Source organism: Echeneis naucrates, chromosome 21 (genome assembly GCF_900963305.1).
Source record: "Echeneis naucrates chromosome 21, fEcheNa1.1, whole genome shotgun sequence".
NCBI lineage: Eukaryota > Metazoa > Chordata > Actinopteri > Carangiformes > Echeneidae > Echeneis > Echeneis naucrates.
The window spans coordinates 14,406,544-14,432,424 of record NC_042531.1 but is presented as its reverse complement, the minus strand read 5'-3'; the positions used below and the strand labels follow the sequence as shown (position 1 = coordinate 14,432,424).

At 40.6% G+C, this 25,881-nt stretch overlaps 1 protein-coding gene across 1 annotated transcript in view; it reads right to left on the bottom strand.

Annotated features, from left to right (window-relative positions):
• Window positions 1-25,881, bottom strand: part of LOC115061430 (ephrin type-A receptor 6-like) — a 145,543-nt gene that overhangs the window by 45,151 nt on the left and 74,511 nt on the right. Inside the window, exons 4-5 of the mRNA XM_029529722.1 lie at window positions 20,766-20,921; window positions 17,956-18,291 (exon numbers count right to left, since the gene is read on the bottom strand). Of these exons, the coding sequence (XP_029385582.1) occupies window positions 17,956-18,291; window positions 20,766-20,921 (492 nt within the window). The remainder of the gene's footprint in view (window positions 1-17,955; window positions 18,292-20,765; window positions 20,922-25,881) is intronic.

The window sequence follows — 25,881 nt, the reverse complement described above, 5'->3', positions numbered from 1 at the left end:
TACTATTTAAAATGTACACTCACACTGACCTTAGTGTTTTGTATTGCCTATTGAAGTGACAAGTGCAAATGGAATAATCCACATAGCAGCCATTTCAAGTACCATGGCTGTCTTATCAAAATGCCACTGTTACTTTGAAATCCCCTGTCACAAAGTGAAAATGCAGCTCTTGGTTGTGAGGTTCGTCACCAGGTGATCCGTAAGCTCCACCAGTAACTATGTGGTTTTAATTTAAACTCCTCTCTGCTCTTGTGCCAGTTCCAGGTTGCATTTACTCTCATCTAGGGTTGCTAACACACCCTTATATTTTCAGCTGTTACAGGTGTATTATTCCTGGCAATAATCTTGAGGTAACACTGTGGTGTGGACACCCAATTACCATCCTGTACCATGTAACCTTCATCTTAGGCATCCAAACTCCAAGCTGAAATTTTACTATTTTCCCCCCTTTCTGTTTTTTTTTTTTTTTTTTTTTTTTGGGGGGGGGGGGGGGGGGTCGCCACAGCAAGTCAGCTCTGTGACTTGAATTGTTGATTTGGCCACATTTCTTACGCTGGATGCCCTTCCTGATGCAACCCTCCTCATTTTATCCAGGCCTGGGGCCAGGACAAGCCTACCGCTGGTTTGCCTTGTGGCTGGGGTTTGAACTGGGGGCCTTTGAGTTTTAAGCACATGCTCAACCACTGAGCGCAGTGGTTGAGTGTACCCTGGGCCAATCTCCCCGCTGAAAAACTTAACTGATATAATTAAACAATCAGGATTGCTTATTGAGGAATGCATACTGTACGTGTACTGTATGCACTGTTCATAGCTGGTAATAGAGGTGGGAATCCCAAGTTTAAAAACGCACATACGGCGCACACTTCTGGCCCCAGAGCTTCGCCTTTAGCTTAGTGTGTTTGTGCTCACTGGGTTGAAACCACGCCACTGGGAGCATCATTCACTCCAGGTCTGGAGAGAGAGAGAGGGATGATACTGCAAAGTCTGGGACGCTGTCTTCCTTCCTCTCTCTTTGTGTAACACAAAAACATACACATACATACACACACTCATACACACACTGCCCCCCCTTGAGGTCAGCAGCATAAGCTGGTTTGAGGAAGGTATGTACCCTTCACCTCCTGTCAGTGACAACATGGGCTGGTAGCCACTACGCACCACTGAATCCAAATCACTGCCTTCCTCACTCTTTCCCACTCACTGTTTTTGTACTTCTTCCCCTGATATCTTCCCATTGTATCACTTCCTGACCGACCTCTGCATCATCACCTCCCCCAAAATCATCCTCTAAAATGAGATGAAGCTTTAATGATTTCCTCAGGGAAATTGACTTGTTCCATTGGCTATATATAGCATGCAATATAGCAAGGAAGAAAGAGGAGATGTTTCAGCGTGTGTGTAGGGGGGGGGGGGGGGGGGGTGTCTCAGAAGGGAGGCTTTGTTTTACTTATTTATTTTAGTCTTTATGTTAGGGTTAGTCTAATCTCCTGGACTAATAATGCAGCGTGTTACATGACAAATACATATTTTTTGCTATGTTGTTCCTATTGTCTGTGCGCCCTCTGATCCTCACCATTGTCTCCCTGCTGCATGTAAACGTATCGCACGTGTGCACGCACATAAAGTTCAATAGTGTCATTAGTTAATTCTGTGCTGACATTGCAAAGCTTCAAAGGGGGCGACAGTATGTCTCTTGGTTCTAAGCACACAAGGGACTGCCATCCTCACTCTGTCCTCTGCACCTTTTGCCTCACTTTTCTCAAATGTCTATTTTCTTTGGTCCACCAATCATCAACAAAAAAAAAAAAAACCCCTAAGATACTACATGACAAACTCTTTTAAACTAATTTATAATAAAAGTTTTCATGGCTGGTTGGAGAAGATATTGTCAAAAGGCTTTAAAGAAGTTGAATTATACAGAACAGTTCTGCTACCGCTGCACTAACTACCTCCAGTTATTCTGTTTTCCAAAACTGCTGTTATGCACCAAATTTTATAGTGGTTTGTATCTTTGATGTTGACACGCTATTGAATTGTGATTATCTTTTGGGTATCAGAAAGAATCAACAGTTTGTGTGTATTTGTGTCTGATGTGGGAAGTAATTATGATTTCAATGCTTTCTAATCAGACGGCTGAGCTTGATAGAAAAATGCGCAACCAGGGAAAAAACACAGAATAAGAAAATTACTGTCTATCGCAACGGAGCATGAGTTGAAATGACTTGAAAGTGGTCTGACACATCTTCCTTCTGTCTGTTTCTGTGGATAATATTTTATTCATCTTTAAGAAGTCCTTATCTGACTTACGATGAGTGACCAGGCAGGGCATGACTGTCTTACTCAAGGACACTTCGATGGAAAAAAACCTTCTGGGAACGGGACTGTGTAGTCTGTGGGGATTTACTGCCAGCTACGCATGTGTGTGTTATGTGTGTCATCCATCTGTGGTCCACACACACACACACACACACCCCTTGGTGGATAGCCTAATAAATAGGCATTTAATGTCGTCACACCCATGCAAGAACTAATAGATGTGACTTCTCTGTGACTCTTTGTGACTTCAGAAGACTCTAATGTTTTAATAGTGTGATTTAATAGCACACAAGGTGTCTATAGATTGATATCGATTTCCAGAATTTATTTTATGTTTACAAAAGGCTTTATAACAGAGACATTTCACTGAGTCTGTACTCCAGCACATTGGATTCAAATTAAATGACAGTTGATGCTGACTTTATGAGAGTTTGCTTTAACTGACAGAAAGCCGCAAACCCAATCTGCATTAAAGAGTTTTGACGAACCAAGTCAATAAACTGAGACAAAAGCAACAAAATAGCAGACTATGTCAAGTATAGAAAAAATCTCACATCAAGTGTTGTTAAACTATCCAAGTAATGTCTATTCACTTAACAACTATGATCATGCTAAAATAGATGGGATTCCCTTCCTGCTCATTTTATGTTGACGTGGACATCAAATAAACGCCACAAACTGCATACTACCACCTCATAGTCAGGGTTGGATTTCAGTGCTGAAATGCTCGAGCACAGCTCTGACAGAGCGAAAGCCGTCTTACTGCTCTAATGCTTTCTGACTTCTTTGTTCTCAGCTTTCCCCAATCTTTCATTGCACTTGTAGTTTCAAAAGTCCTTCAGCAGTGGCCTCCATTACATCTGACTGCTGACTGGACAATTTTACAATGCTACCTTCGATGTTACTGCTAAGCCTGTAATGGGATTGCTCATTAAAATTGTCCACTTTTATCCTGAAGGTCAGGCGCCTTTACATTGGCAGCAAAGGTATCAGATGAGGTCATTTAAAAAACTGAGTGCTCTTTTCTTCCAAAATATATTTTCTATACAGAGTTATGCAGCCTGAGAGATAAAAGAGGGCTTTAATGGTTTATTTTAACAAATCATTTCTGTGAAGCTGTGTGGCAGCTATTTGATACACCTGATATAACATTACAATCGGAATTAAACGTAAACATGTCATGTTTTGTGTCACTAAGCCAAGCATAAAGCAGTTGATCCCTATTTTGTGTTTCATCAGGGTTAGGTCATGATTTCCAAGACTCCTGTCTCACACTATTTATCCTGGTTTTTCTACAGCTCGCCCTCCTTCATACACCCACCTGATATCCATGGATTTTCCTTCCATGGACTCACAGCCATTTGTCAAACCATCGTTTATCGTCGATGTTGTGCATGTGAGCATTGTTCTCGGCATCATTTTGTACCTGTCGCCTGTAATTGAACTTACCTATCCCTTAAACAGTATTTCTTCAAAAGTGCTGAACGTTTGAAGTGCCTCATCCGTGGATTTATCTAAAAATGTAAAAACTTTAGTTATGCAGCAGGGATAATAAGGAGCTGCACTGGTTTGGTGGAACATTGTTGAAAGTTTGCCATGGCTTAACCCTTTAACCACATTTGTTGAACACCTACAGGCACTTGATAACACTATGCAAGTATTTGCCAGTAATACGTTGACAGCCCAATATGAGTAACTTTTAAAAGCAATTCTAATAACTGTATGAGTTCATTTGTTTTACCAGGCAGAACTTAATGATAAATATAGAGCATTTTGTCTAAGACTGTGGAGCTGTAGTTACCTCTGTGCTCCAGTGTAAAAATGTTCCCCTATAGCCTCTTTATAGGGGCTATATATCACAAGGTTTCCACTGGTAATCACCAATGATGCTGCAATCCCAACCCATTTAGGCCACGACTGTACAGCCCACGCCGGCTTGACGGACCTAAAGTCATTATGTCTTTGTGTGTCTGTGTGTGTGAGTGTGAGTGTGCCTGCATGTGGAAAACTGTGTGTCCGTCTTACTCAGCATTATCACTCAATTTTCAGGTGCAGGGTTTTTCACACGGTGCTTGGTCTGTTGTGCGTTTGTTATGCATGCGTGTGTGTGTGTTTATGTATACTGTGCTATTTGCACAATTGCAAACGCAGCACTCCACTATCCTAACACATAGAGCAGTCTCCCCTGACAAGTGCACTCAATCATGCAAATTTTTCACGAATACAGCATTATTCAACTGGCACAGACAAAACTGTGAGTTTACCTCCATAAGCTATTGTGTTATATTTGGGTTTCAGGTTACTGCAGAGAGAGGAGACGTTACTCTGGTCTTGGTTTGGAAGGACCAAACTTTTAAATAAACAATTGAAATGATATCAACAGCTTCAACAATATGAGAACTACTTACTAGATTTGACCAGTCATCAAAGTCAAAATCTTACTTTCTACCAAAAGTAAACAGCACGGATTCCGTTGAAAGTCACACTGCATTGTTTGATCACTTACAAACCTGATTATGTGATAAGTAACATGACAGCTGTACATAGACTATGCCATCAAAGTAGGATATAATTTCCCATATCCCCAGCAATGCATGAATAATGACAAATTGATGAGTATGAATTTGTCTAATAGGGATATACAGCAGGCAAAATAAGTATTGGACATGCCACCCTTTTTCTCAGTAAATATATTTCTAAAGGTGCTGCTGGCATGAAATTTTCACCAGATGTGGGTAACAACCCATGCAACCCACACATGCAAGGAAATCAAACCTTAGATGTCCATAAATTAAGTTATGTGCAATAAAACGGAATGACACAGGCAAAAAGCATCAAACTCACTTGCATGCATTTGATTTCATAGAAGAGGCCAATTGAACCTTCAAGATTTGAAGACTCTGTGTGAAAATATGGGCCAAAATCACACCTGAGCAATGCAATTTATGGACATCCAATTTTTTCCTTTTTTTTTCAATTTCCTTGCATGTGTGGGCTGCACGGGTTGTTACCAACATCTGGTGAAAATTTCATTCCAGTAGCACCTTTTACGAATATATTTACTAAGAAAAATGGCAACATGTTCAATACTTATTTTACCCGCTGTATTTGTGAAAGACATTAGGAAAAGATTTTAATGCCAACTTGGGAATGTGGGTGGAAGATCATGCACAGCTTTTACAGTTTCATCCTTGTTTTTTATCTTATTTTCTGCCTTTAGCTGTTTCTCTCTGGCTTGATTAAAACTTGGTGCAGTCTCAATTTGACAAGTTCATTGGCAAAGCAGTGTGTACTTGAAGTTTAAAAAGAGAGAGATGAAGAAAATGTGAGCCTATCATGCATGGATGCGACTGTCTTTTGGGTACGTCACTCTATTAAAAAGTCAGGAGTGCCAGAAGAGAACAAAGTGTTGTGCACACACACACAAAAAGAAATTGCAGTCACACACACAAGAACATAAACCTATACCCCAAAGACCTCCAGGTGAGTTTGAAAGTTGTTCTGCTAAACAAAGGGAGTAAAACAAAACATATATTTACCGTAGAGACATTCTCATCTGCTCAGTTAAAATGAGGAACATGTGCATATAAAAAGATTGAAATTATATCTGCAGTCCAGTCTTTCCACGGAGACGGACCAATTGAATGAATAAACAAAACAAAGCCTGGGCAATATATTTTGTGTATTAGGCGCGGTTGTCCATCCCTACTGCCAAATTTATGCAAGTATGTTAATAGAACGTGAAAAGTAATTTATTTATTTCTGAGATCATCCGACATTAGTGACATTGTTGCGATAGGGGCACAGTATGAATTTGACTGATGATTTCAGAACCATACGTTATACGTATTAGTGCCTTAGACAAAAGTGTGAGTAGGACTGGAAAGATTTTGAACCAGGAACGATCTCAAAATACACCACAAAGGACAGCGAAAAGATTTGGTCAAATGCAATCTCTGTGTGCTACTTTTTCTGAGAAGTGTCTTCCTCTCTTTGTACTTTCTAAGTGCATACCTTTTCAGCAGTTGTTGCCATAATCACAAGGCTGAGAACAAAATGTTATACAATACTTACACAATAGGTAGACAGAGAGGTCTTTCTACTCAAACGCATTAGGAGTGAGTGGTTCTTATATGAACTAGCTCACTTCCCTACCACTGCATAACATGAACCTGGAAACGAAGCTGATTACAAAACGTGGAACACATCCCATGTCAAATATTTCATAAAATCTATTGTCGCCTGTGAAAAGTTTCAATGTGGTATCATCTTGTCATGGCCATGCCACGTCCTTGACATGGAATTGGAACAGCATTACTAGGAGATGCGTATACAGCAATCCGCTTCGGTTTCACTGAGATTCATGTTTTCTCTCCCAGCTCTAAATACTCCATTAAAACATACACTTCAGCTCCACATACCCTCTGGCTGTCAAAAGCAGGGTAGATGAGGGCAGTATGTGGGTTGGCTGTCACACATCCATTGATGGGCTGTAATGATGGCATGCATATAAATCGATTACAAATAAAATTCATCTCAGCTACCTGATAGTAACCAGGTAGCTGAGTTGAATTTTATATGTTATATATGTATGTATGTGTGTGTGTGTGTGTGAATAAATGAATACATGAATCTCAGAGATGGGGATTGGATGCCAAAAGTCTGTTGTGGTTACATGGGATTTACGTTCAGCCTAGAACGAGTTGTTTATAGTGAGCTGATGTCTGAGGAGCTCAAGCCTAAGAATCAACAAAAATGTCTAACTGTATCAAACAATTTTCGACAAATCTCGCATGGCTGATTAAGATCTTATCACAGTTAATGAAGGAAACTCCAAAAATGTAATGTGCTTTCACCTCTGGAAAAATGTAAACACCTATAAGCAACTACATATCTGATAATGCTAACAAAAATAACGCTGAGATCCATATTTGTCAAAAATCTAATCACACGCAGCCACACACTCACAGGCGCGCACGAAGAATGCATATAATTCATATACGCGTATATGTGTGGCCACAACAGTGTGAAAAAGCCTGTGAGAACAATGAAATAAACACTTCATTACCTGCTACAGCGAGTGCCTGCTCTGATTTGCTTGGTATTCAGCACCAATGTTGAATAAAAAAAGAGTGCATGTGTGGAGGTAGACATGAGAACTGTGGGGATGCGAGTGAAGTGTTGGTAAGTGTGTGATGGGATCAGTCACCCCTGCATGTTGAGTTGAGTCAGAGGCTGGAAAAAGCTGCAGAGATACCATAACACTGGGGTTAGAGCATAGTTATACTGAACACTTGAGCGCTTCCAGGTGCCTCTTTCAGCATTCTGTGACCACCACAGTGATGGAGGGACTGAAGAAGAGTCCATGGAAGGAAAACAAAAGTGACGTCCACTGTTTATTGGGAAGATTAATTAAAACATATATTGTATTACCTCTGGTATACAAACAGCAACCTGCATTACTGAAAAATTAAGGCAAGATGAAAGCACAAAGGATTCCCTCATTGACTCGTTCATGCATTCATCCTCAAATGCTTTCTGTTTCCTGGTTGTGTGGGGGTGCTGGAGCCAGTCCCAGCTCACACTGGGTGAGGGCGGGGTACACCCTGGACAGGCCACCAGTCCATCACAGGGCCAACACACAGAGACAGACAGAGACCAACAACCACTCAGACCTCCGGACAATTTAGAGTCACCAGTTAACCCAAACATGATGTCTTTGGACGGTGGGAGTACCTGGAGGAAACCCACGGAGGCATGGGGAGGACATGCCAACTCCACACAGAAAGGCCCCGGGCTGGGAAACTGAACCAGCAGCCTTCTTATTGTGGAGGAAACCACTATGCCACCGTGCTGCCCTCCATCATTGATTCCTGTGTAAAAATACTTCATATTGCAAAAAAATAAGCAGGTTTACAGCCTGAAACTGTTATGACTGCATCATATTTGTGTGTCTTTTTCCAAGTAACTGCTTACTAGTCGGTGGTTTGTGTGCAGTAGTACATGCATATTTCAATCGGGGCGAATGCCAGTGCTCCACAGCTGATGTCCACTGATTGTTAAGAGCCAAGATGGCGCAGGCCATCTGCAACTAACTTATTTAAATTTATGGATAATTCATAGTGTAATCACTTTTAGTTACAGATGCTGTCACAGTTCTCTAAATGTCTGCAGGTGTCACCTCAGCTTATTCAAGTCACTGGATGTGACCTCTTGGCCATGTTGGTGGCGTTGGTCCTATTTAAATGATTTCCGATGCAAATATCAGACAGATAATATGGATTCTTGTATGGTTTATGATTAAGAGAAAATGAGCTCCTGTTCTTTCTTGTATGATTTTATTCATGTGTTAACACCAATTAGCAGGTATCAGTGTGAGCATTCACCATATCTGGCTTGATGGTACAGGTTAACTACCTAATTAGCCAGAAAATGAGATGATAGCTTTCAAGCAAGGTACCAAGCTGTCCCAACAACGATAATGGGAACATATGCCTGCCACAGCTATTACACCAACATGCACCTGACCCGGATTTTGGATTAGCAAGAAATTGGGCAAAGTTAAACAATGCCAAGATATCGACAGTGCAGCTGCTATGCTGCTAAGGTAATCTTATGGGCATTGTCCCTCTTTATTTACATTTTATGCCAGAAACACAACCACACATGCCCATCGTGGTATCTGCTGTATAAATAACCAACAAACCAACTCATAAGGTGATACTATCCCAATACTGTGTTAAACGTTAATTTATGCTGCTCCCCAGTTGACAAAAAGTCAGTTGTTGCATCTTAAAGTTTTGTTATTCACCAGGATAAATTGAGTATTTAAGAAACAGATTGTCGCCATTCAACAGAAGGAGGAAAGCTCTGCATTCAGTGAATGAAGCAAAGAGGTTCAATTTCCATCTTCACCATTTCCCAAAAGACACGGGTAACAAGACAAACAAATTAACACACTGTGCAGCTGCGAAAGGGAGAGTAATATGTGCGGTGGTTGTTTTTCTTTCTGAATGAAAGGCAAATTCTTCCCACTCCTGTACCAAGGAATTAATCTGCACTGGATTAATTGGGCCATTTCTTTCAATTCAAACAACTGTTAAAAGAGGACATTAGGAGGGTAGAGCTCCGGATGGCAGAATGAGGGTAAACCTGTACTGCAGTTAGTGGCAGGTGTGCAGCTACACGTGTTGCTGCAGGGGTTCAGAAGTGTAATCTCTCACATAAAACACAGAAAAATTCATTGCAATACAACAACCCACAACGCCCATAGAATGTAATCTAAAGAAAGAACAGATAAAAGTCTAATCACTAACCGAGGAATACATTTCCAACTTTGTGGGGAGACAGTCAGAGTTATTCATATTTTGCCCTCAATTAATCTAACTCTAACAAATGTTTTTTTTTTTTTAATCTGAAACATACATGGGAAATAATTCTGAACAAATGTACAGTAATTATTTAAAAAGTATCATCGTTGACATCTTTATTTTAACCATGTAGGGCTTTATCAAGAGCCATAATTCATTTTCTTCAGACTTTACAGCTCTTGCAATCTATAATGTAATCTTTATTAATGTTACTATCGTGACTGGGTGGTGATAAAATAAATGCAGTGGATTGTAAGTATGCAGCTTAAAAGATGTCAAATATTGCATAAGAAGACATAAGACAAAAAGTTCAGACAGTGAGGGATGAAAAAAAAAAAAGCCCACATTTGATCAAAATTACATTTTTCCGATCAGATTGCAAAGGAAAACATATCTTCAAAAGGAATGTGGGAAGAAAGCCAAACATTATGGATAAAATGAGATCAGCCTTTAATATTCACCCTGAACACAATAAATCAACGTCACACAGCTGTCCTGGCACAGTAAAATACAGTGTAATGGCATGTGTTGTGGGTGCTTATAATGATGAACATTCACAATTCAAACGCACACATGACCTTAATGTAAAAATATGGGGGGAGTGACCAACAAGGGGGGGGGGGGGGGGGGGGGGGGGGAGAAAGCAGAGAAAAGAGAACGATAAAAGCACATCACGAGGATAAATACTCTGATAAATCACTGTGGAGGCAGAGCTGTCGAATAAATTTATCCCATCCTATTTTAACACCCTGTATCTCCCTCTGCAGGAGGTATAAAGAGTGTGTTCGAATGTGTGCTGGTGTGTGTTTGTGTGTGTGTGTGACAGAGAGAGTGATGATGAAGATGACCCTGGTACTGAACAGTTACAGTGATGTATACCTCAACATAAGACACATGTCCACAGACAACAAACATGATACGGTCACACAAAGGATTCCTTTGACACAGCCTCACATTTCCACGTGGTGCAGAGTAATAAGGGCCCCCTGGGGGCCGATCTCTGTGCCTGGGTGCCAAGGGCAAGCATTCCTTACAGAGAGGCAGATAAATCAGTTGTTAATAAGCTAGAAAACATGGAGGCACTATTTATGACTACTCTCCCCACAAGGCCAGCACCACCAGACCAGCTGTGGTCACATGTAGCCACACAAATGCACACACGCACACAGAGACACACTTAATATTTATGAGACGGAAGACGCCCGAGATACAGATGCTCATATTACGGCATGTCAGGGGAGAAAAAAATGTTCTTGCGTAATGTGATATATTCTGCATTTTTTTAATCAGTGCCGGCTTTTTCCCATTAACCCATAATAGAGTAAGGATCATAGCTAAATCTACCCTACAGACACACACACACACACTGAATTTCGTCCATCTCATTCAGATCTACTATACTGACAATGGTGGCTGTTGCTCAGCATAGCAGTGCAGCGGAGAACAGTATTGATTCATCCATGGAAAGTCACCTTCCCTCTTACCCCACCCTGGATGGAGCCTCCGGGGCCCCCGGCCATTCCACTCGGCCAATTTGTATGGCTGTTGTTATTATTAGTGTTTCTCCAGCATAGCGCTTTGGTCTCGGGGCACGGACACACCACTTTATGATGCCGCGCCTAATAAACATCATTGTGATTTTCCCAGGCTAGTAATTAAGTGTGGGGCTAATTTGTCATAGTTAGTTAGACCATGGCACTATGCCGGGAGACGGCCTCCTGGGAGAGGTACAGTGGCTGAGAAGCCAGGGATCTTAATACATACCATTCATTCATAAGCTATGCAGATAATTAGATTGCTGCAGTCTGGGGGCATGGCACAAGGCCATCACCGATCAAAATGGGCCAGAGGTTTTCTTATATAGAATCTGACTTGACAGTTTTGCGCCCATGATACTCTTCAGATTTGACAGTTGTGAGTTTTTGACAGCCAATAGCAATATTTATTAAAAAAAAACAAAAAAACAAGGTCTGCCAGGAGATTTGCATTGCAGGACTCTGTGGACACCCTGAACACCCAGTGCACCCAACACACACAGCAGCTCCTCTTATCGAACTGTGTGAATGTGTAACCATCAAAGGAACTATGGTCAAAACAGCAAAAAACACACAAATAAAGAAATACAATGTAAAGAAGGCAGGAGGGGGACTGGAGTAGACAAACACAGATAAGATTTTGCCATCAGCTCACTCACGTTTTACACAGGCTAAGCCCAAAGAGCTAAACAAGCCCGACTCATATGCAGAAAAAAAGTTTATCCTTTTTGCATCAGAGTTACTGCACATCCAGAAAAAAAAAAATCGTCAAATTGAGCAAATCTGTGATGCCTGTACTCATATGAGAAAACATGACAAATGCTGATAAATGAGGACACTGATAAAAAATTTTAACAGAAGAAATGGTCAGATGCAAAATCACTGTATTCTTGTCATTTCCATCGGAGTGGTCTTGATGACCTCAATCCACACGTCTAACGACTAATTATTTCCTTGAGTTGAATATATTTTTTTATTAATCTTTTAAAAAAATATATTGTATTTCTGTGTGTAAAAAAAGTAAAAGCACATGTATGGATTAGTTTCATTTAGCTACTCATCAGTCCATTCATCCACCAAAGTACATTGCTGAAATACGACACACTTACAACCATAACTTTCTTAGTAATAACCTCACCTGAATCCAGAAGCATAAGGATTTTCTATTAATCTTTTATCACTAAACTCTATTCTGCACAACATTTCTTTCAAACTCTCTGTGTGCATGGTTTAGTGGGTTTAGTGAGCTTGCATGCCAGGTACGCACATTTTTAAATCAATTTAGATTTTGATGAAGCCTCAGACTGTGTGTGGTGTTGGCATATCAGTGGGTGTTTTGCATTGTTAACCGGAGAGAGTAGAGGGAATATGAACGGAATAAGACCAGAAGAAGAAACCCATGCTAATCGGTGCCAGTATTAGAGTAGCTCTAACCCCGAAGTTATGGATGGTTTAGTTTGTTAACATGCAGGCAAGCAGACTTCCACATCAACTTAGATTTTGTGGATGATGCCACACTATCATTGCTAGTGCAGTTTTTGCGTCTGCCTTCAAGGTAAATGAAACAAACGAAAATGATCCAGCCTCTTGGAATCGATGCCAAGTCTATGAGCTGCACTCCTCTCTCCAGCTCCTCCCATGTTATTTCATATCATCATGCACATCCAACACAGTTTTACCCCTTGGCTTTTCATCTACAAAAGACTGTCTGATTAGAGCCTTTCAAGTTGCTGCAAGAATGTTCTAATGCGTCGCAGAAACCGAGGACCTGATCTGTGTCTGATTGCTTGCAGTGACATACACAATTACCCAGCTGCTTCCTGTGATTAAAGTAACTCTCCTGTTTCTAGGCCATTTCCTCCTTCTCCTCCCCTTCCTCTTTCTATCTAGCTCTTTTCTACAGTTATCTACCTGTCCACCCCCTCTCGCCACTTGTTTCCCAGTTTGCATAATAAAACACAGTTACCCGTTTTCTCTTAAAAACTCTCCTGTTCATAATGTGAAAACACGCATAAACAATATCTTTAACATGAATGTTTTTGAGTTTGAAACTACAACTAACTTTTCAAAGATGTGAAAGTAAAAGTTGTGTCAATGTTCTTTAGTGAGTATGAAACTGAAAGAACCATTAATGTAGAGACACACATATATTTTCTGTTACTGTTGATCTAAGACGACTAGACCTAAGAAATGTGGCAGGAATCAGTGGACATCCACCTTTTGTTAGTGTTAAAAAGGTGCTGACCTGTTTATGCAGTGCTGCTGTGCTTCCACTTTTAAGCCATGGAGCATAACCCCCCCCCCCAAAACCTGTGAAATCAGCAGGACAAAAGAGTGTGTGCAAGGTTAGCTGTTAAAGCTAAACCATTGTTTCATACACACACGCACGCACGCACACCCGGATGTGTGCTCTTCACTCCCCCATCTTTGAGCCTTCGCCTCCCTCTTCTTTTTCTGTCACTTCAGTCCTGATCCTGCCTGCATCCATACCACCTCTCTCTCTTCTTTCCCTGAGTCTCTCTTCCTCTTCATTTCCTCTTACTTCTCTGTTCACTTAAAGTTCCCCATCCTTATCAGCTGTCACTCCACTCCACTAGCTGCCTTGTGCTCTTTTCTCTTCTTCCTGACCCAGTCACCTACTTTTAGAAAATGCCCAGGGCTCCCTTGATAAACACCACATGAAGGAAAAAGCAGTATATTACATTGCTAAATGTTTGGGAGAACTCTGCTTAATTAGTGGGTATGCAGAATGTAGAAGAAACCACATAAAAGGGAGTCTCTCAAAACAATTTAGAGGCATTCAGAGAGCTTTCTTCTTCAACAGGACAGACTAAAAATAGTTTAGCACAGATTACACTGCTGGGTGCAAACCTTTCTGTCCTTATGCTGACCATAAGCTGGTAAGTCAGACAGATCACAGCAGTGCCCCGCTCCTGGTGCTGACTTCAAGAACTGCAAATGCACACATAATTTCCCCTGACTCTTATTCTCTTCTTCCAAATATGAGGGGATTTTCTCCAGGCCCAGACACTCCCCTGCTGTTAATCCTCATGCTTTATAATTCTCCACACTCAGTGTCAGTGCATATGTGTGTGTATATGTGAGTGTGTGTGTCATGAAGATTGATGCATACATCAGATGAGCCGCACTGTATGAATCACAAAATCTTCAAAAGGTTATGCCTGACAAGAAATGATCACAGGCCTCTATAGCTTCTCTTTGCCACTAATGCATTTGTACAGTACTGGTGTGTGTGTCCTCACAGGCACAACAAATCATAGACTAACCTCACTGCCACAAAGCAGTCACTAAAAGGGTCATCTGCATTTTAATGACTAAGTCTAATTTATCTGTGACTACTGCACATTATTGTGGGAGACTGTTGATATCCCCCACATAGACACAAATTTTACATGGCCGCTTCATTTCTGCTGATGGCAAGGCTATGCTAATGGTCTTAGCAGTTTCGGTGCACCTTTCTAAACTAGCTCATCACAAACACGTTTAGCTGGATGTGTCTGGGGAAGCATATGTGCAAAAGTATGCATAATTTATTGCAGAACATGATTCAGATGAAATACTGAAGGTGCAGCTACACAGAGGCAGAACGAATGCAAACCCCGGGTTTCACAGTGCTGTCCCTGTTGAGAAGAGTAATTACTATTAAAGTAGTTCAGCACCACAACTGTAGAAGAGTTTTACTGTATTGGACCATTTAGGTGATAGATTTTTACAGTGGCTTGCATTTTTCTTTGACAAGAAGAGAATTTATTGGTGCACAGTCCCTTCCGACTGCATTTTGGCAGGGATATGTGAGGATGTGTATAGATACACAAGGAGACACACATTAGTTTATCAAGTTTTATTGATCCATCTCCCGTCAAATTGTGTTATTCTAACCAGCCCGCCAACCCACCGACCCAGCCAGTCCACAGACAGATTAAAACCTGATGGTTTTCATCACACTGGCACTTTCAGGTCAAAGAAAGAACTTATTCATGTGAAAAAAAAGAAAAAAGAAAATGCTAATATTGGTAATGTGGTGTTTAAAAATAAATCTAATATGAAATACTTATTCAACAAATTGAAATTGCATTGATATTGAAGTCAAATTACTGGTACTGTGGTACAAATTATTGGTATGGTGTGTGTCATTTCTATACACGAATCATCATTCTGTGATTAAAATGTGTTAATCTCCATGTCAGTAGCAAATCATCAACAAGTATTTCTCAGTTGTGGTGTGAAAATGAAATAATATATTTTTATGGGGTGAAAATGCATGCTTGCAGATGTACAGCTGAGATAAAACAGGTTCTATTCTTGTGTAAAGTGTGTTATATGAGAAGCTACGGATTGACATTTGAATTGAAAGCATCACAGACGTACACAAAACAGTCAACGCAAGCACAGCAGTGAGTCTGAATATCCTTCCATAGCAATTCAGCATGCACATGTGGAGGAGGCGAAGGAACGAGTGTGCCCTAAGTCAGGCATATTCTGTTTAGTGCTTCTCAATGTAAAACATGCAGCTGTGGCGTCTGTCGCCATTTACACAGCGTAAATTAACCCTCGGTGTGTCAAAATATTTGGTTAAGGTTCGATTCAATAACCCTTCAGGTCGAAACTAGTTTCTGTCATAGTGATAGTATTTAAACACATAATTTCTCCCTGGCTGGGGGCCAGGAACCTGCATCTTCCCATGAGCATTGCAGCTCTGTATATTAGTGATGAAATGGGTCTTGTGTACCGTTGGGGGACCTGCCACAACTGCGTGCTAAAGTGGGCATCCTAATGAAATAAAAAGGCTGCACGTAACGCGGAGTTACCTGTAAAGGCTGGAGGTGTCCCTGGTGACTTAGAATAATGCATTAAATGTGTTTTGCTGTACGAGTAAATGTATTTCACCAAGACTCCCACAGTAGCAGAAGGATGGAGTGAAGGACCAAAAGAAGGGGCAGAAAACAAAGGAAGAAAAAACAAATTAAACATGTTTGGAAGCAGGAAGCGGGAGCGAAAGGAAGGGAAGGACAAATAACCGACACAAAAAAGAGGTGAGAGAATAGTCAAGGGAAGATGGGAGCAGGAGGAGAGAGAATAGAGAAAAAAAAAAAAAAAAAAACTGTGTTTGCAAATCACAAATTAAAAGCATAAGCGTTCTACACACCAAGCCATGTCCCCTCGGAAATATGGTCCTTTCAGCATAAAAACCTTATTCAGAGCAAGTAGGTAGGCAGAGACAACCTCTCCTTGGCCTCCTTCCATCATTTCAAGCAACACTTAAACACACACAACTACAAATACAAGAGAACATTAGCTGTAAAGACACTGACTAGAGTTATTTTTCGACTTTCGGGGGAAGACAGGATTAGGAGAGTAAAACAAATTTTATACCTAACAAAGTTCTAAGTATTTATTTCAAGGTTCAACACCTTGCAATTATATAAATTAGCCATCTTAACAGAAGCAAATAGTTAGAACTGTTTAACCTGATTGTGAAAAGACAACACACACTCAACTTTGTCGAGTTTAAGCAGCAGGCCAGCGGCCTGGAATTAACTTTTGCCATCAATGAATGAGAAATCATCACTTTCGGTATCCGGTGTGAGTGCAAGGATTTTGGCATTTTATTAAACTTAATAATACATTCAAGTTATTATGGCTTCTGTAATAACGGGCTACACATATGGGGGACGAGTTTAGCAAATGGTTACAGGAAAACCAAATCATTATTATTTTTTAAATAATAATGGAAGGCTTTTGCCTTTTTCAAAATTTTGATTTTGAAGTACTAAAAAACACAGCAAAAGTTTAAATTGCCCTCTAGACTATTTTTATAACAAGTAATGACAAGTTTATTTCCAGTAAAGCATCTGGCATGCTGTCTCTTCATGTGTGACAAATGTGCTGCATGCATTTCCTTTCTCACAAACACAAAATCAATTTTTGAATATTTTCATATATACACCTTTAGCATCCCTTTTACTTGCTAGCTTTCATCCTCTGTGATCGCTGAGGCGGCTTCATTTTTGCGTGCACCACTGACGCTTTGGAATAATGTGAAACCGCTGGTAGAAATGTCTATGGTGAGACCTTTATGTTTGTGCGTAAACAATGTAGCATCTCACTAATTAGTTGGTCAAAAACTCTTCAGGGTACCTTTCAAAATAGGGAATGATCTCGTCACAGTTCTTCACTCTGTACTGTTTAAACACCCAGGAGAAATGATTCATGAAAACACACTTGAAATATTTTTACCATATGGCGCCATGCTCTCTGCCAAGTGTACCCTTGCTCATAAAATTTCACTGAACTTGAATTAGTTTTCCCGTTAACGAGGCAGCTGCATTTGTGTTTAACCCTACACCTTTTGACGCCATACCAGACTGACTAGGTAGATCCAAACATCCCCAGTATAATATTGTGATGGATATTTACACTAGCTGAGTACATCCATATACTGAGAGTACTGTACATCATCACTACGTATGAAGTTGATACCTGTCAGTAATAATCAAAATAAGTGATCCTAATGTATCTCTAATAGTAGAGTGATAGACTGCAGAATATGTAACAAGAGAGGTCATGAAGAGGTGTTAAAAGAAACTCTGATTGAATTCCTTAAGAAAACACTTAATTTGTGGAGAATTAGCGAACAAAGCAGAAACCACGTTATAAAAATTTGCTACAGTAAACTACAATAATACAACAAGTGGAATTTAAATAGCACTTACCTCCCTGATCGGTGCTGACCATGATGATGGCTACCTGGCGAGGGAAGGAGCTCATGTCCGACACGCCATTGAGTGACTCAATCTCAAAGGTGTAGTTGGCATGTGCTGAGAAGTCTGTGACGGTGACAGTGGCGTTGGTCAGGCCCAATGGTCCCGGCAGGAAACGGAGCTCCTCCTCACACAGCTGGCACTGGTCGGGCTCGGGGCCACAGCGTTTGCATTGGACGTTGTAAGTGAGGTCCCTACGGCCCCCAGTGTCGCTGGGAGGCAACCACTCCAGCATCAGACAGGTGTCATTAAGAGTAAACATTAAGTTGCGGGGAGGAGATGGAGGCCCTGTCAACAGAAAAAAACAAAAATGGCAGATATATCAGGCGAAGGTGCGAAAAGAAGATACACATTTAACTCTGTGAGGTAAAAACAAATTCATGTCATGACTGTCCTGGTCAAGTGGCATTGACTTGGATCCAGACAGTACAGCTTTGTCTGAGGGCAAAAGATCATAGATTCAGAAATGTTAATCTGTGTATTGAGTTGGAGGTAATAAATGTGAAAATTTACTCTAAACGCAGGGTAATGTCTTTTCTGTTCACAATCCCACTCAGAGGGTAGCAGCTGCTTTTTCACGCAAATAAATCTCTGATCAATATTTTGCTTTTATATCTTCTATTGGCAAATTTTCAAAAACTGCAAATGTTAGAATAAATATAACGGGAAAAATGTGACTTGTGAAAAACTTTGATCATTAGCTACAGAGGAAAATTATCTTGCAGAAATGTTTAGGTTTCTTGACTGATGCAGGAGGGTGGAGGACAGGAAAAAACAAACAAATCAAAATAAAAATGGCATATGTTGGCATAAGATAGAGTTCAATCACTTAATTCTATTTTTAGAGCAATGCAATCATACATCCTCCAGAAAACAAAATTAAAGTGTATAATGTACAGAGAAAATCACAGGGCTCAAAACTGACCCTTGATGAACACTGCAGCCAATTGTATTGTAAATGTTCACACAAACATCAACATAGTGTGTTACTCCAAGTTTCAAGAATTCCTCCAAATGGAATAGATGTATCTCTCAGAGTTAACTTGTTGTGACTGAATACCACATATTATTGCTCCGTCACATTTCTCCTCATAATGTATTCCCCTCCTGTGCAGCTTTTTTCACCTCCCTCACATTTCTCTTTGAGGAGGTATTTTGATGCTCCCAGGAGGTGTGTGTTTGTGTGTCAGGGTAGGCATTGTGCAATAGCAAGCAGCCAGCTGTCAACAGGGTGGAGTTAAAAGGCCTGGGGGATTTGAACACTCCCATCCTGCCAAGCTCACTGTCTGCCCAGACAATGGGATGTTTCCTGCTCCATCCATCCATCCCTCTATCCCTCTCCCTCCCTGCCTTTGCTAAAAATCTCAAGAGGCAGAAGGGCTCCTCCCACTCCCCCTGCACCTATGTCCATTCTCCCTCTCTCTTTATCTCTTTCGGGCTCCATCGGCCATTATCTCCCCTCCTCTGTTCTCTCCATCGAGGAGAATCCACCCACCTCCCCTCCTGCAGTGCAACCCCACTCCCATAACTCAGCTGCTGTTCTCCTCTGGGGGACATTGGTATCATCAACCTCCCTCCTTTCTCTCCTCCCTGTCAACGCCATCCGGTCTTCACACTTTGTCTCCACCTTTATCTCTGCTCCTGTGACATCCCTTCTTTCTCACTCTCCACCTTTGTCTTCCTCTCTGGCCCTCAGTCTTTAATCTCCATTTCCATTTTTTTTTACCACACTTCAAACAAGAAAATCAACATGCTCCTGAAAAAACAACAACAACAACAACAACAACAACAAAAAAAAAAAACATGTGGCTGTGTACTCCTCTTAGATTACTGGGTTGTCACACAGCCTCAAGCGTCAATACACTGAGCTCAAGCAAATGTGGCCTCTAAAGTTTCATGCGCGCGACTCGAAGACGTAGTTTCTAAAACTGGCAAGTGTTGAAAAGTTAGATCTTAAAACACTTTTGAGATATCTAGAGCTTTTTGATCAGAATATTATAAAAGTTTGTTATGAAAAATAATAGTTCTGATTTCAATTAATGGCCAGAAGGAATATATTACTGAAAAGCCTATGTTGAATCATCTGAGTCTAAATTTAGAAATAAAAACATTGTGTGAAGAGCCAAGCTTTACAGGGCACTGTAAACTCACAGCATCCTCACAATGACTTAGCCTTGTCTTGCGATAAAAGACAAATAAGGCCTTTCACCCTGTAGAGCTCTCAGATGTGGCCCCCGTCTATCTCAGTGACAGCTAAATGGCTTTTTAATTAAAGGAGAATTAGTCCGGTTAAACTGTAATTTAATGCAAATATGAAGTCGTAATGACAGTCAGTGAATCATCGACGAAGACGAGGCAGCTGAACAAAAGCCTTGTAATTCATCCATGAGACTCTCTAATGTACAGTTTCACACCAGATAAGTCCTGGAGACGAGACCAGATTTACGACCACAGGAAATTCTGAGAGACCACTGGAGAAATCCACCAGCTCTATTGAAAAAGTAATAACCAAGACTGTCGGGTATGCTAATTATAGAAACCTTGAATGCAAATTCACAAATAATAAAGTTTCAGTACCTCCTGAATACTATTCTTATGGGTCATCAGTTATCCTATGCCTCTGATCGCATTGAAAAGGGAGGATAGAGCTCTGTACATCAGGCGCCTTAGAAGCTTTTGAGTCCTTGTGAACTAGAGTGGCTGGGGCTCAAATCCAGTCTCAAAAGCTAATTATGTTTCTACTGAGAAATGGTTCTACTTACGTGTACAAGCCATAGTTGGAGGATCTTTCTCAGCCCTGAAGAAGCCCTTCTCACAGCGGCAGATGGCAGCCCCTTCTCCATAGCTGAAACTATGTGGAGGGCACTTGGAACACCTGATGTTTCCAGCATATGCCTTGTAGAAGCCTGGGTGGCACGCTGAGGATGAGAGAAAGATGATATTAAATTATGTGAGAGTGAAGCCGAGCCAGTGTGAGGACATAGAAGTTGAAATATTGGGGCGAAAAACGTGGGTGTTTCAAGGATTTTTCAATAAGGTGGCACAGGAGGACCAAGCCATATTACCACCAAATAAAAGTGCAGTGTTGAATGTTGAATGAGAAAACTGAGCCTGATCTTCAGAGTCACGCGCTGTAATACAGGTGGCATTCCAGTATAGTACTGTAGCTATTAGGGCCCAGAGGAACACACATTGTTTGTTAAAATATTTGTATCATTGTAAATTTTGGATTATCAGTGAATAAAACTATATTTATCAGACATTCAAATCCTTGGACATGAATGCAAGCACATTTATTTATGAAAAATTGATCCAGAGAAGTTTACCATAATGTAGTGAGGGCATCTGTTCTGGCTATTTGTCTCACAGAATCAATATTGTATCTACATGTTCACAGCCTCAATTTTAAAACATTGTCAGAACAGAGAGGAAAAGTTGGGGATTCATTATGAAATCAGAGAGTTTCACTTTTGTTAAATATGTATTATGTGTAAAAGAAAAGAAAAGAATAAAGAAGCATATTTGAATGTTATGTGCCGTTTGATGTGAAACAAGTCTGTTTCAAAACACCTTCATAGTCGTGTGAAAAATCTAAGTAATCTGAATAGGAAACATATTTACATGGTGAAAAAAGATAGCGACTTATAGGATGACATTGCAAACTCCACCTCATTTAAACTGCAGTGACTAAATGGGATGCTGGTTCAAAGGTGATTTGATGTGATGTGATGTGCAACACTCAGCGAAGAGTTTTTAAGGCCATAACATCTTTTTCACATACCTAATTTACAACAAAGATATGTAACGCCATTTTTGAACAACAGCTGTACTTTTTTAGAAAAGACTACCTGCCCTAGCATTAGCTCGTAAGGGTAAGATAAAAATGACAATAGGTGATATAAATTTGTCATTTATCATTCATTTAAAACATTGTTCAAACTGTGAGAAAGGTGCTTTGAGAACCTTGGTTTAGTGCATGAAATATGTTCTATGTTGTAATAGTTCTAGTGCTAATCATCTTACAGATTCTCTGTGGACGAAAACATGTAATGAAGAGGTTCTCTTTTGGATCCAGATTCACACAAAACACGTGTTTTACTATCAAACCCAGGTTCTAGTGTTAAAATCTGAATATTGATATGGACAAGATGGCACCGAATGTTGCATTGGGCTTGCAATTATAAGCATTTCTATGTCCAAAATGTCCAGAAGTGTCCTGCCTGGTGAGATTTTTAATTGCTGCTAGTTGTCACCAAGAACACTGATTTAGCAAAATAACATCAGCCGAGCAATTTGAAGGGATTCACCTTAAAGCACCAACTGCCTTTCTGTGTCTCCATTGCTACCTGTGATAAATAAGCTGTAGGGCGAACATGGAAGCACCCAAAACCACAACTGCTCTAATCAAGGGGGGAAATTAAGCGGAAGCAAAGAGGTTAGCACACATATACTCAGAGAGAAACACACACAAACACATTATTTAAGTTCTTTATTAGAATGACAATTGTTGAAGGCCAGTTATGACTAGCATTAGACAGACAACCCCATTCGATGGAAACTAATGAGTTATTGATCACAATCTAAACAAGACTTTGTTTTTGTCAACCATGGTTAAACTTAATTCCAATAGAAAGTCGTATCGCTGATGATTTAGTTTCAAGATTCAAGATTCAGATTTAAGATTACTGAATATTTGGCATTTCATTATCATACAGGTAAATGCTCAAAGTGATATTGGCTTCATAAACTTGACATGTACACTTATACACTGGATGTGCGTGTATGTACGCACGCACACACACCGATACTTGCAATGTATCTGTATCAGTATGATAAGTGGCATCCCTCACACTGTACCAAGGCTGACTCTGTCATTAACCTCTGATACCACTGTGTCCTTGAGCCAAAAACTGTCAGTCAACTCCACCACTAGACCCTTTTTAAGAGTCTGTCAACCTAATGATGTCTCCACCTGACCTTCGCTGAGCTGAGGGGATGTTCCTTTTCCAACCTCACAGCTTCGTTCTGCAATCTGTCTGGACAGGCTCTGTTCCAAGGCCATGGTGCTGCTGTACAATGGTTGAGCATGCATCACCCCAGGATGGGGGCACACGGGGTCGCAAGAAGGTTAGCGCACACGAACGCACGTGCCAGTGGACATGGCAGCAACAGCGACAAACGAGTGAGACAATGAGCTGAACTGGACAGCTTGTCAGACGATCTGGAGATCGGATAATAATCTCCTTTTATAGAAGCATGCAAACAGTCATAGTATTATGGGTGATGAAGTCAGTAGCAGAACCATTTACTTATAATAAACCTCTATTATTTGCCCTATGAATATGACTTGTGATCCATATGGGTGCAAAAGATTTGGCATTGAGAAGATGACCACATTAGATTATTGATGGTCTGGTGAGCATGAGAGCCAAAACAAAATAGCGGAAAGTGAAAAGAGGCAGCAGGGCAAGACTGTGTGCATGTCTGTGTTTGTGTGGTACTATAATAAAATCCCTTTTATAACAGTTGTGCAGCACTAAAAAGGTCAAAGAAACATGGGCAGAAATGATTAAAAGTTATGAGCTTTCATCAAAGCCCATGTCAGAGCTGGGAGTGCATTAAACATGAACAGTGCATTTAAATAAACCTCCATAAAACAGTCAAATGTGGTTTAACAACAGCTGCAGAAATAAGTGTGACTTTAAATTATTAGAATATAATTTGATGTGCAATGACCATCACAGTGTCTCAGGAAACAATCATGATACCAGAGCTCCAAGGAGCTGCATCAAGGCGTGCAGGGTTGCACGTCTGCCTGCCAGACAGAGGTATGACATGACCTGAATGTAACACACACACATTCAAAGTGAACTCCATGGAAGGACAGAGCGGCAGCTCCTGATTCAGCAGATATGAAAGACAAATTACAAAGATTCCTCAGAAATTACAGCAGAAAATGCATTAAGGCCGTCCAACTGAATTTTAAAAGCTGCTAGTTACTGCTGAAGTTAGTTTGTATGTAAGGATACTACACCTTCTATTTCCCTGCTTTGGCAGACCTGTCATGAAAACATCAGTTCCAGTCTTGACCATACAAAGATTTCTGCTAGTGCCTTTAACATATTACTCTTTGGAGATACGGGCTTTTGAGAGATACGATCAAGAAATGTGGGTGCCATCTACCTGAAAGGAAGGATGTGTCAGGATTGGGATGTGCCATATATATTATACACCCGTGAAGCAAATAAACTATTGCTGGGCAGGGGAAGACAGAATAGTACCCTGAACCACTGAGCTTGGGGGCTCTGATCTGATCTAGACCTTCAGTCCAAGGTTAATGAGCTCTGGAAGTCATCCAGAACATCTTCAGGCCCTGGGCCCAGAGCCCTCAGCTGGGCCCTGGGAAGCAGGGGCAGCAGAATGGTTGGTTGGTCGGTTGGTTGGTGCTACTTCACACTCACTGGACCTGAACAACAGCAGGGCGACTGGCAGGCACATCAAGTGTGGAGAGTTGACCTGCCTGCCTGCCTGCCTGCGCCTGTCCAACCATTTCTAGCATCTATGAACACAATCTGCTTGTGCTCAGTTTGCTACTCTGACTCTTCGGATGAGATGAATTCAGCAGGGATGCCTGCGTTTAAAGCGGTTAGCCAGTTCCTGATATTTGAACAGAACGGGTGTTTACTCAAAATTTACTCAAAAAAAGTACATGAAACATCGCCTCACTCTGCCTCAGTACTGACACTAATCCCACTAGTTATAGCTATAGAAAAATATTGAAATCATTTTCAACCAAATGTTTTACCTGAACTTTAGCATACCTTACATGTAATGATTTAGCCATGCCCTTTTCCCTGCTGTCCTGTAGCAGTTAGCATGTATTGTTTAAGAAATATTTAATCTGAGTAAAAAAATTAAATAAAATAAAATGCATTTTTCCTTTCAGTATGTGCTAATACTGATGGCCATCAGCCACAGCATCCCTGGCTCACATATACCTAGATGGACATGCAATTATCTAATAAAGCCCTAAAAAATAACAAAAAATGATGATATTTATATATTAAAAACCCAACTTTGTTTAAGATTACATCTTAATCATGCAGCTCGAACACATGATCTTGCCAGACGTCATCAATTTTTAGTCAGTAATTTGTTTTCCAATTTTGTATTGAAAAGTGGGCTCACCTAAGTACGGCTCTAAGTTGAATGCAACACATTTTTCCTCTGGCCTCCGTCTCCTGCATCTGCATGTGCGTTTTGTGTCTATAGGTCTGTGAGCATCAGTGAATGAAGGTGTTTGGCTCTTTGCGATGTACAGCCGATGATGGTGGGTTCCTCTCCCGGTGGTCAGCGAAGAACAACAATTCCAAGAGGAGCACAATTCTGCAGCATTTACTTGCAGAACCACATCAACAAATGTTGCAGAATAGTTCAGCTCTTGAAATCAACGGCAGTATTGTGTGGAGACGATGCAAAGGATGAGAGATCGGTGCGGAGATGGTGGCAGTATAAGGCAAGATGCAACCTGAAACTTATTGCAAATGGGATAAAAATGGAAGCTGTGCCCTATTTCCGGTGTAATTCCATACAAATATTCCTCCTCAGTGTCCCATACATGAATACTGTAAAACAATAAAAAAAAGCTTTATTGCTCTGTCCCTGTGCTGACACAGAACCCATCTTGTCCATACATATCTTACATATTAGCATAATTGTAGTGGCTGCCCTCCTTCTTTCTTCCATACATTATAAAATTCCTTATATTTCAGCAGAATAAAAAATCACTTTCCCATTTTCCCATCTTATGCAATACGATATTTACTCTTAAATAGAGACAAAATTGGTTGCCAAATTAACTAAGGTACATTAAGATAA